Raw genomic sequence first — 12,973 nt, forward strand, 5'->3', positions numbered from 1 at the left:
TAAATAATAATTAAACCACATTTACTGAATGCCTATTTAATCCGTAAGTCACTAGGTTAGACTTACAGTAAGTCTTTTTCCTACTTAAGAATATACAGGGAAATTGGAAATTACAAATTGGACGTTAATTAAAAACCTGAATATTTTTTTTCTCATTTTTATTTTATTACAATATTTCCTTCCTCTAAATCATACATTAACATTTTGGGATATTTGGGGAGACCTGTCTTTACTAGAACAAACGAATGGTTAGATTACATCCTTCACAAGATAACTTTTACCTAAAAGTTTTGTAACACCGATATCAGGGTTAACTATAAAGCAATATAATGTTGGGTTTTAACACTACAGTAAATCAGCTGTATTTTAATGTACTATAGTGCCCTTCACAGTGCTTTACCACAGAGTACATAATAATAATGTAGTTCTGTCTTAATATTTAAAATAGTTCTCAAGGGTATTCATGATTCAATCAGTCAGAGCTGTTCAAGCCCAGATTAAATTTGTCTTCTGTGGAAGATTGTAGTAATAGTGCCCCCTAGAGACAGTGTGGCTGTATTTGTTTGCATTCTGAAGTTCATCCAAGTACTAAATCTTTGGTTTCCAACCCTTTTTCTGGAGAAACAACAATAATGATTGTAGTTCATTGGCATGTGATTGGTTTAAACATACAGTATTGCTTCATTCCTTGTTTATTACTGCAATATCAAGGATGTCATACAAGCATTATATAAACAAAGTCAGTGCAGCATGTGTAGTACTGTACCATTGGTGAGAAATGCCTTTAAAAGAACTTTGTCAGTTACTCACATCTAAAACTTTGCTCCACTTATGTTTTATTACAGATTTAGAACATCAGTGGAGACAGCTTCTGAAGTTACTAAACGATAACATGCCAGAGAGCGTCAGAATTTGGATAACCAATTTAAAACAAGTAGTTGTGCCACTGTTTGAACGTGTCATGGAGATCCTCGATATGAAGGAATGATTTAACTAGCTTTCTGGGGGCTGCCACTAATTGTACATTTTTGTTGATTAGTGCGAGGCTTGCCTCAGTTGTCAGTTTATGTGGGATCTTTTATATCAGGGGATCCCAATCCTGGTTATGGAGGCCCACACTCCTGCTGCTTTTCATTCTGTCTGAATTTAATTACTTAATTGAAGCCTTAATTGAACTAACATGTTGCTTGATAGCACAGTTCCAAGTTTATTTTTCTACTCAAAACGTGGGTTTCTCTTTTACTTATAAAATGCAATAGTTAAAAGACAAATTCCAGCATGTTAAAGAGATGACAACAATCCAACAGTTCAAGTGAATTGTGTTATTTAACTCAATTGAGGGTTCAATTGTGCGACGCGGAGCTCAACTGGAACAAAAGCTAGCAGGTTTGTGGGCCTCTGGGACAAGTGTTGGGGACACCTGACCTGTATGGCTTCTACAGTAGAGGTGTTGGGTCTGTTTTTACTGCTTAATGTTTTTAAAATGGTTTTTGCAGCAGGATTGTATTCATGCAGTCCTTTGGCCTTTTCTGAATATTGAACTCAAATGGTAAATTAAAGTGTATTGTGACTTTCATCTTCAACGCCCAGTAATCTAATTTTTCAAGAGTGACTCACATGATGTACTGTATATTTCTGTCGAAAATGTTACCATCTGGTTCTGCCTTACTCTTGAGAATAAGTATCAATTGAACATTTAAGCATTCTTTGTACAGGTATTGGTTGTTTATTGCTTTGGGCATAAGGTTCAGAGGTGGAAGATTGGGTGCCCTCTTTGACACCTTTGATAATACTGTAACTGGGTGTATTTCTGTTTTTTGAGATGAGGGCTGATATTCACTCCCTGGCACTCTTTTACTAATTGTTAAAGGGACAAAATCCAAATCAATCTGAAAGATGGTGTCATCACATCATGTTGCTTCAAAAAAATAGAAGACTTTTTAGGGGATGGTAGGCAGTGGGGGGGGGGGAAATGATTAAAAGCTTGTCAAAGCTTCGTGCAGGACAAGACTTAGCCTGACAGTTGTACTGTGGGAGTTGTACATTTGCGAAGGGATTTGGATTTTCAATCGTCTGATTGGCAGGTTGTGCAGCTAGTTTATTGTTTTCATTAAGCTTTTGAGGAAAGGGCTAACTGCAGATTGGGAGATTGCAAAAACATTTCGATGTGGTTAGAGCAGTTACTATTACTATCATTCTTGATTTCCTGAGGTCTTTGATCTCAAAATAGCTAAATCCTAATGCCTCCTCCTTCTGAAAACTCCTGGCGTTCTCAAATTCAAGAAATCCTTCTCAATTAAGACACTCCATTCAAACCTAAAAAAAACTTGAAATCTATAAATGTTATAAAAAGAGCTAGAGTTAATGATAAATATCCAAAACTGTACTATATAAACATGGTCAGAGTGGATTCACTTTGAAGAATGTGTTTTACATCGTATTTTACACAGTTTACTTGAAAATGTGTAGGTATGGCATCCCAAATGTTATAACATTCATTTGTTAAGTGTAATAAATTTATCTTTTGTGACTTTAAACATGCTGCATCTTGAATCAGTGAATGAGAATTCTTAATGGCCTCTTACCAGTATGAGTGAGTAATCAATAAATGTAGAAGGTTTCATTGTCAAATATAGTTTAACAGTTTAACAAATATTGTACTTAATGAAATGTTGTTGGAGATGGAGGTTATCAATACTTAGTTTTAAATATGTCTGTTTTTCTGGTTGATGTTTTTGTTTTTTTAAGTTGCCTTGTGTCTTGAAAGCAGGGTTATTTTTTAATAGTCCTCATGCACATTGTACTTTGGTTTTTAAATGAAGCTCTTAGTTCTGTAATGATTAGAAGAATGCATATTGTGTTTCATGTAGGGTTTTTTTTGTGTGTTTAATCAAATCAAGTAAAAAAATAGTTACAATTATGCATGTACAGAAAACTGAAACCAGCTGTTCAACTTTTACTCAAACTTTTAACTCAAACCCAAAGCTTTTTTTTAAGATTAAGTAGTCATCCCACTTGCACAATAACACTGCAACATGTGCTTTATATAGTAGAAGGTGCATGTTCTTTGTACTGTGTATTAAGAATCTTGCTTAGCCCTTCTAGAATGTAAAGTGTCAGTGTGAAAGAGGCCCAGCAGGTTTCAGACTTGATAGAATCCCCCAGGGCAAGTCATAACCCAACATCTGTGCCAATTGTGTTCACATTACTTTTGTCCTTCTGGAGTCTCTGTACTGCAGTATGACGCTCAGAAGCAGGTTCATTCTAAGGTATTTAGGTTGCAGACTTTTTGAGGAATTTCTTTGTTGTTTCTTTGGTTCTATACACTCAGATATTTGCTGTGAACAGCATTTGATTTTTTAACAGCATAATAAAATCTTTTACCTCAAGAAGTGTGTGTATTTTTTTTGACAAAAATGCGTCATACTAAATATACTGTACTAATAGTATTCTTGTGAAGAAACCTCCATTTCCTTTTTCTGTCACAGAGGCTATAACATTTGTCAAGTCATCATTACTGGTTCATATTTTGTTGATGTTAAGTGTCTATAGGTATAAAATGTATTTAACATTATTTTAGCTTTGCCTAAAATGCAGAGGATTTCTGGAGAATTTATTGTAATATGAACAGAAATGGATAAATACTGCCCTCTGCTGGATGGGGAATTGAACTGTCTTGTAATGAATGTCTTACAAACTGAATCTTCCACGACAAACTTCGGCAAAATAATATCCATTTACATCGTTATGGTTATGCCAAATCCTTTTTCAAACGTTACACACAAGCTTCAGAAGTGCAATGAATTGTAAAAATAACTTTAGGTACTCATAAAATATCACACGATGATCAGTCAGAGGAAGGAAATTTTAATTTATGTGTTGCACAACATCGTGAGAAACACTTTCAATCTATTTATGGTTAAAAGATATACATTTATTTATTCCCTTTAGTTGATTTAATGATTAACAGCTGAGTACATTGAAAAAATTAACAAAAGGTTTATATTATGTTTTCTTTTCCCCCTCCCCTGTTCCCACAGCAGAAGGATCTGGTAAAATCGCTGGTATTGTGAGTGCTGTGGGAGTGGCATTGCTTGGGGCTGCATCAAGCTACTTTGCTTACCAAAAGAAGAAGCTGTGCTTCAAAATCTCAGGTGGTGAGTACAAATGCTATAATTGTATGGATGTTCGACAGTAGAGCTTGCTAATATTAATCAGGGGAATGATTAATCATTGCTTCATAAAATTAGAGGTACCATCACAGACTCTTCTTTCAGGGAATGAAATGTCTTCCCGTAAGCTGGTTGATAAAGAGCAAATAAAACTCAAGTGTTTTGCACTAAAATGTTTTCATATAATTTATATAATTTCCTATTAAACATAATTTATTTTTAATACTATTATACAGTACACCTCTGTTTACACAGGTACAACAGATATGACCAAAATATTGATGTCCTGGTACATGAACACCTATTGCAATTAATGATATACTTCTGATTTACTTCTAAAATAATTCACTTTAGCTGTCAGAATTTTTAAGGGGAAATTCCCTTCCTAACATGGACATCTCTGATTTGAAAATTTGAAAATACTGGGGTTTTAAAAAATATGATTAATAACTCGAGTCCAGAAAAAATATTTCTTAATAAACACCAACAATGAAATTAGGATTGCAAACAAGAAGAGGCTATTCAGACTTTCTTACTCATTTAGATTCTCATTGATCTGCATATCTTATTCAGCCATTTACTGAATGATCCTAGAGAATTTGCTTTAGCGACATGGTTGGGTAGTTTGTCCTAGACAAACGCGCAAACCTAACCTAAATGAATGACACAATGTGTGCCTATCATTCTGGATGCACAGCACGATTGTCCTTGCTTAAAGAACCAATCCGCATCACAGAGTCGGACCTTGTGACCTTCATTACACACAATCAATAATTATACAGCTGTTGAGAAACATATACAAGCTCCATAAAAAAAAAACAATAGACAGCAAAAATCCCTTCTGTGGACATAACATGCTGGAGTTTGTAAAATGTGCATAACTCAAAACTATTTGAGAATGCAGACTTGCAGAATGCCAACAAGTTCACATTTGAAGATGCACTTGGCCCTTTTTAAGGAGAGCAAGTGTGTTACGTCTCCAAACAGAACTGCTCATGTTTCTTTTACTATATTTTCAAACTGCCTTCCAGAATGCAGTTTTTTCTCATTCATACCAATCGTATTCAACTTATAGGGGATCCTGACAAGTAATGGTATTTCATAATAGATTAATAGTTATAGAGGAACCCTTGGTTACTTACCTGCCTATCTTTATTCAGAAGCATGCTTATACCTGGTTATCGTCCTATAGCCTGGAGGCTGTTGTCAGTTATTTCTTTTAAGATGTTCAAAACAATGCAAAGTAAGATGCCGTTTTGTCACAGGTGATCCAGAAAGTGGAAACAAGACCCAGTCTGGGACCCAATCAGAACCTCAAAGTGAGTATTGGGGACTTTTCCATTTTTCTGGAAAAAAGGAGGCATAAAGTGTTCAAACTAGTAGTGTGATCTTTGAATCATTGCATTGAAACTACTGTAGATTTGACCAAATCATATAACTCTGAAATGTGTGGTTTGTAATATGCCAGTATTACGCATTATTTTATTAGAATTCTAATTTTTCTCTTTTTTACCCCCCCCTCAAACTGCAGTTCTCAGCAACCTGCTAAGGTCATCATAATGCCTTCAGCCAAGTCTCTACTTTTGAGGATCAGCGTATCCCAACACCATTTTCCTCGCATCTCCAAAAATATGTCTGTGTTTATAACTCGAGTAGGATAAACACTTATGTTTCAGCTATTGATGATGAAACTTATTAGAAACAGTAAAGTGGGTTTATAAATATTATTTTGTAAAAGGCTTCATGTTCACATTTTGCTGACTCATATTCTGCTTTACTTGTTCTGTAGACAACTAGAAAAATGCACTATCCTCTCCACTGAACAAAATATTTTTACATACTGTGTGGTAAAGTACATTTGGAATGAAATAGAAGTAATTTTAAGGCTTTTAGAGTTTTATGTTGTACACGATAATATTACCCTCCCAAGTTATTTCGATAGAAAATTTCCTATGGGAATACACAAACTCTGGACACCAGGTCTGGTTATAGAACAGTCTCATTTTCAGATGTAGTCATTATTGTTTATAGGACTATACAGTAACGCTTTATTTGTATGAATCTGTATTAAAGACATTCTTACTGCCTTTGTGTTGCAATCTAATTTTAGATTAAAAATGGGTGACATATCTATAATTTATTATGAATCTCATTTGTTTGGTTGCGAGCAAATGCTTTCATTATTTCCAGTGCTGCTTATGAAATAGTTCTGAAGCGTTTGTCTCAGTGAGGTATTAGTTTAGCAGGTTATAAAACAGTAAAAACCCTGTATAGGTAGATTCATTTGAATGTGTCTTCATAGGCCACCAAGTAAACCTCATTCAAAACAGCCTTTTCTCTACTTGGTGATCTTGAATACAGTGTACTTGAGTCCTAAAACATGTTTGTGATGCACACGCCTGTTTGAAGGGCCCTTTTTGTGTTATATAGCATGGTGCATAATGTCATACATTACAAAATTCCTTTTGGCTTCGGAGCTGATCTGTTTTCACCTTGTGAAAGTTAAGGAGCTGGCAGTATGACCAGTCTGCACAAGGAGAAATAGTAAGTGTATGTGATTATATATAACAGCTAGAAGAAAGTCTGAAAGAATTAACTGCAGGGCTCACACAGCTTACTCTCTGACCAAGAGCACACAGTATTAAAATGCTAAAAGAGCAACATTGTATTCTTGAAACATCAAGAACCTGTACACTAACCCCTTCAGTTCAAGTTATCAGACTCCATGGCACATGACTAGAGAACAGGAGGTCTCAAATCTAGTCGTCTTCAGGGGAAATGAAACTTCTATTTTATAGCCTGTTCATCATTCGATTTTTAGTTGTGATGCTTGTCTTAAACCATTGTTTTCTTGTTTTGAATATTGACAGCATGTAGAATTTGATACAGTACATGTGCACTTTTAATCACAATCACCAAAAACTTTAAAATCCAACAGGAATAAAACATAAGTAAAAAGTTTTTGGTTGATTTCTTTCCCTGTAACATCTTTGAAGGGTTTGTTAAAAGGGAAAGTGATTTTTAAAATTTATTGGAATAGCTTGTAATCTTTATTAATCCACTAATCCTTCTTGTGTTTCTGCATTGTTTGGAGTGTTTTTGGGTGCGTGTGTGTACCTTGTAAACTTTCTTATTTAAAGACAATATACTTGTATTCCTGAATGGTAAATGTTAAATGAAGTTCAATGAGTAAACTTCATATGGATGAAATTCACCAACTGAACACAAAGGAGATGGTTTAATTTGGAAGATACTTTTTTACACAGAGAGAAACCATGAGCTGTATTGTGCATTAGAATTAAAGCTGCCTTTATTTTAAAAACTGTACTTTTTATTAATTCCGTTATCTGCAGACAGAAAATTTCCTTTTTTGTGGCTTTATTGTTTTTTTCACATGGAATTTTGCCAGCAAAGAAAAATAGGGATTCACATCATATATTATTGAAGAGGCTAATAAAAATGTAAGAATGAGATTTATGAAAATTAAACACAAGATATCGTAAAGAAGTTTACCTTTGGGAAGAGCTGACATTTGCACACTGTTCTGAAAAGACTATAAGGCTTTATTTTCTCCTCTGACCAAATACTTTACTTTCTTAATTTGCTGCTTTCCCAAATTACCTAAATACATTTGAAGCAATCCAAACTTTTTTTAACTGTTACACAAAGCAGTTTCACACCAATCTTCCCAAAGTAGACTGCAAAAATGTACAAACATATAATACTCTGAAGTGATCTAGTATTAAAATTATTTTGGTTAACATTGACATTTTACATCATTTAGTTAGTCTGCTCTCTCAAAAAAGTTGACTTTAATTCTCTCTGTATTACATTTGTTGCAGGTGTCTATAAAAGTGATTGTATTGTTCTTCTGTATCATTTAACGTTTTCTAAACTGAATAAATTTGTGCCTTTTTTAATTGTGCTGGAGATGTCATTTCACAATGGAGAAGTGTTAATTATTTCATTACTTATTCAAACTAGAATGGAAGGGTTGCGTAGTGGTGTTGAGATTATCAATGCTGCCTCGCAGCGCTGGGGCCCTGGGTTCAATTCTGGACCTGAGGTGCTGTCTGTGTGGAGTTTGTATGGTCTCCCTGTGTTTGTGTGGGTTTCTTCCAAATGCTTTGGTTTCCTCTCTCACAGTCCAAGGACACGCTAGTGGGTTAATTTACTTCTGGGATAACTGGCCCCTGGGTGAGTGTGTGTGTCTGTTTGTATCTGTACACGTATGTGCCCTGCGACAGACTGGCGCCCACTACTTGCAAGGTTAGTCTCCAGCTCCCTTGCAACCCTGAATGGGATAGAGTGTTTAAAAAATGGATGGATGGAATGGTGGAGATACCAAAGAACATCCCAGAGGACGTTTACTAAGGACCAGAGACAAAAGGAAAACCAACCAAAAAACAAAACAAAGGACCAGGTAATAAACTGCTTATACCTAAATACTTGGAGCATAAAAAAACAAATCACGTGAGAGAGGAGCTACTGCATTAGCAAGCAATTATGATGTTATTGGAATCACAGAACCATGGCTAACCGACAATGATGGAGAGGAATGTGGCACTGGCGAAGATGCACTTCTGGAGAAACAGGAAAGAAAAGGGGGAGGTGTCACACTTGGTGACATAAAAGAGTATTCATGCACAGGATCTGATGCCAGAGGAAATGAGTCTTATTCTACGTGGGTCAAGCTGCACAATAAACATTCTAACAGTATAGCACTCAGTGCTGTAGACCACCAAATGCAGATGTTGATGGTAAAACAATTAGAATTTATGTGCTAAAGCAGTAGTAGTTTTACATGGGAGACTTCACCTTTCCCCATATAGACTGGAAATTAGTCTGTATTCTGAGACTTAAGGGAATATCCTAAACTGACAGGCTGAAGGAACTGAACCTTATATAGTCTTGAAAAAAGAAGACTACTGGGGACCTGACACAAGAATCCAGAATCCTCAAAGGCACAAACAAACTCAACCCAGGAGACTTATTTAGAATGGACAGTGAAACATGAACCAGAGGACACAAGTGGGAATGTGGAAGAGAATATAAAACTGAGAATAGGGGGCACTTTGTTTCACAAAGTATGGTGGAAGTATGAAATAAACTATCCAGCCATGTTGTTGAAGCCAATAACCTGGCTTCTTTCAAAAACAACTTGAAGCAATCCTGGGTTTTGTTAGGTACCTAAGACCAAACAACCTAAATGAGACAAATGACCTGCTTTCATTTATAGCTTTTCTTATGTTCTTATATGAACATTGAGCTTACCCATACAGTTTGTCTCCTCTGAAACCAATGTGTGAACTTTCAGAACTTCAGCAGTGATCTGAAAGATGTGTTATTCAATTAAAAATACAGATACACTGAACTATTTGTTATGATTTAGGCTTAATTCAAAATTAATGCAAAAATCATTTGGAACCTGACTCCTACCTTTAAAACTAGAAAAGAATATCATTGGAAGTCTGGGTTATTTTTTCTTATAACTTGATAATGGAGTCTATCTAATGAGATATCTAATGAGGACAATATTTTTCAGTTTTTACTAGTTACTGATCAACCTGGAAGTTAAAAGAAACATAGCAAAAATGTAAATCATAAGAATAAATCTCACATTTCCAGTATGAAAAACTATCCTATTCTGAGCTGAAACAACCTGGAGTAATTATTTTGTCAGTTTTAGTTAGGTGAAGGGAAATGAATTGAACTGGTATTATAAATTAAATTTTAAGGGCAAGATGGAGCCTTTTTAAATGATTCTAGGTAATAAACAACAGAGGGCAGTGACTGGCTGATGAAATACTTTAAAATAATTTAGTGGAGGCACATTTTAAAACCTTTTTTAAACCAGGTTTGCAACAGGGGAATCGAAGTTTTTGGGCTAGAATTTATTTTCATAAAACAGAAAAGTTAGTTTATTTAAATTACAGTTCTAATATACAACTTGCCTCCCAGGTGTTTCGTATTTATCGATTCTGTTTTAGTTACTTTGTGTTTTTATCTTCTTATGCATACAGCATCTAACAGGTGCTGGATCCTCAAGAGGCAAACTCAAGTTTCAGGCAAAATTAAATTTAATGTTTAACCGAGTCCCTAGATTCAAAACAGCTGTTATTTATGATAGATTTCTGTTGTACACTAATCCTTTAATCACTTAAAGCCTTGTAGTTTAGTCTAGTAGTTAGTTGTGTTTTCCTTTAACCAAGCTACACGCCAGCAGGTTGGCAATGTTGCATGCTTGTAGTGTTCAGACATGCCCCTAGCCAGCAGCACCAGATTCTCAAATGGGATTTTCTTTTTTGTGATATGGCAGGTGTTTAGGAGCATACCTGGCACAAGGCACATCCCTGAAAAGTTTTAAAAGAAGTAGAAACAGAAGTACAATGTTAAATTTGAACTGTTGCACCAGGAACTTTCAACAGAATAGTTTCTTACAAACAGTTTTCCTAAAACAGACACACTCTTTTAACTACATTTAGCGACTGACATTTATATATTAAGAGGGTTAGCTCTTAAAATTTACAAGAACTGCCACACTGGACAAAATACCAATGCTGAAGAAGGCTCCACGGCCGAAACGTTGTGTTCTCTTTCTTCTTTTTTTCAGCATGGAATAAACCTATTACTTGTTCCTTTGCATAATAATAATAATAATACACTTTTATTTATAAAGCACCTTTTCAAACCAAAGGACACTGCACATCATGAATAAAGAAAAAGACATAAAAAGTACAATCAAAAGTAAAAGAAAAAATGAAACAAGAGCATACAGGTTTTTACACATTTAGACCTAGGTAAAAGTTGAGAGTTTGGGTTCAAAGAGAGTCCAAGAAATTGTCTCTTGCACAGTCAGAGGGAGGTCATTCCGTAACACTGGAGCAATGACAGAAAAAATACGGTCACCAAGCGTTTGTGATTTAGTCCTGGATACAGTGAGCAGAGGTCCAGTCAAGAGGGAGTGTAAACATGGAGGAGGTCAGAGATCTATGATGGATACACATTGTTTTTAGAGCCTTGAAAGTCAGTAACAAGATCTTACATTGAATACGTGACTTTATAGGTAACAAATGTAGAGACTTAAGTGTAGGAGTGATATGCTGCCAGGGTCTGGTGTGAGTAAGCAGTCGAGCTGCAAAGTTTTGGACATATTGCAACTTGTTGAGAAGAGTTAGGGAGGCCATAGAGTAAAGAGTTTGAGAAATCAAGCCTTGATGTTATAAATGCATGGATCAGGCACTCAGCATCGGACAAAGATAAAAATTGCCTAATGCAGGCAAAATTTCTAGAATGAAAGAAAGATGACTACCAGATTCCTGACTATGGCTGACATATGAATGGGAAACCCATCAACCATTACTGTGAAGCCCTTGAGTTTTACCAGCTGAGATTTGCTGCCCACCAGTGAAATATCTGTATTGTTACTTTTTAGCTTTAGGGAAATTGATGTCAACAAGAGTTTGATGTCACGCAAGCAGGAGATAAGTGATGGCAACTCCAATTCAGAAATCTTCAGGAAATTTCCATGTACCGAGTACTTGATGTCCTGAAAGCACCAGAACAGAAAAGACAGCTATTCTTTGAGGGAGTGTGAACAAGCTACTGTTCTCAGATCTGATGTTGAAGCCAATACCCAGGCTTTTTCAATCATTTTCAATATTGGAAAAACATTAAACAAGAGGACGTGAATTCCCCCGTGAATTAAGAACATAAGTTACAAACAAGTTTGGTCCATCTTGCACATTTAGTAGGTAAGAGCTACTTTCTCCAGGAAAGAATCCAGGGTATTGGCTTCAACAACATGGCTGGATAGCTTGTTCCACACTCCCACGCCTCTTTTCTTCTCTGTTTAGTACTAAAAACACAGAAAAAGTTTGTTCTAGCCTGTTTGAGTAGTACATTCCTTTACGCTTTGGAATTTTTCTGGATGCTCATTTCTTGACTGATTCCAGATCAACAGTATCTGTTTGTAACATGGTGACCACAATATTATAAATGAGGTTTCCTTCTTTTTTAAAGTACTCTAACAAAACCATGGGCAGAGGGACCGGTAAGTCTGCAGGTTTTTCAGGGTCTCTTTCAATAATGCAGCAATACCTGAAGAGCTGTGAGAAGTTGTTACCAACCGGCCTGGTGAATCCAGTAACTGTCTTATCTTGTTAAGAGGTAATCAGAAATGAAAACCTATAGATCCGCCAGGACAGTACCAGGATTGGGATTACAGTGCCCTGGTGTATACTGAATGATAGTTATTTGATTGTTAACCCAGTAGCCTGCTATAAGTAGTGATGGGGGACCAGTAGGAGGTGATATTCTTACTGCTCTTGAACTCCCGAACCAATGCCTCAGTGCACAATACAGCAGGACACTGCACTGCTGTGGTGGCGTTCTTCAGATGACACGATAAACAAAGGTCATACATACTTAGTTATTTTACACCCCGTGGCTCTGTTTAGAACAACAGATGTTAACCCTGGTGCCCTGGCTAAATTAGTCTCTTGTACAGTCTGACATTTATGAATTCACTTCTTCATTTACTCAGTGAAGTAGTTTCTTACTATTTAGACAGCCAGCGTGTGAAGCGGGGCTAGTGACGCACAGTGACTGTTATGTGTTACCAAAGTGGGTACTACCCTTTAACAGAAGAAGAAAGCCCCTTCCTATAAGCGCTTTGGGAAACGCTGCATCAATGTTAGGAATTAACTACTACTTGTATTGTTGAATACAGGTGCCATTTTACTTAGCTATGGAATATATAAAAACTAATATGTTTATAGAAGGAACGCCACTTCAATAGA

At 36.0% G+C, this 12,973-nt stretch overlaps 1 protein-coding gene across 3 annotated transcripts in view; it reads left to right on the forward strand.

The window, feature by feature from the left end:
* The window catches only part of cd99 (CD99 molecule), a 29,582-nt gene extending 21,490 nt beyond the window's left edge, over positions 1-8,092 (forward strand). Inside the window, exons 11-13 of one of the 3 annotated variants that reach the window (XM_088913317.1) lie at positions 4,041-4,157; positions 5,438-5,491; positions 5,704-8,092. In XM_088913317.1, coding sequence (XP_088769443.1) covers positions 4,041-4,157; positions 5,438-5,491; positions 5,704-5,732 — 200 coding nt within the window. In that variant the 3' untranslated portion in view covers positions 5,733-8,092. Of the gene's footprint in view, positions 1-845; positions 3,388-4,040; positions 4,158-5,437; positions 5,492-5,703 lie in introns of those variants that run through there. The other 2 variants (XM_088913318.1, XM_088913319.1) reach the window with 2 other exon arrangements.
* Positions 8,093-12,973: the final 4,881 nt, after the last annotated feature.

This window comes from Atractosteus spatula, chromosome 4, assembly GCF_055471065.1.
Source record: "Atractosteus spatula isolate fAtrSpa1 chromosome 4, fAtrSpa1.hap1, whole genome shotgun sequence".
Taxonomy (NCBI): domain Eukaryota; kingdom Metazoa; phylum Chordata; class Actinopteri; order Semionotiformes; family Lepisosteidae; genus Atractosteus; species Atractosteus spatula.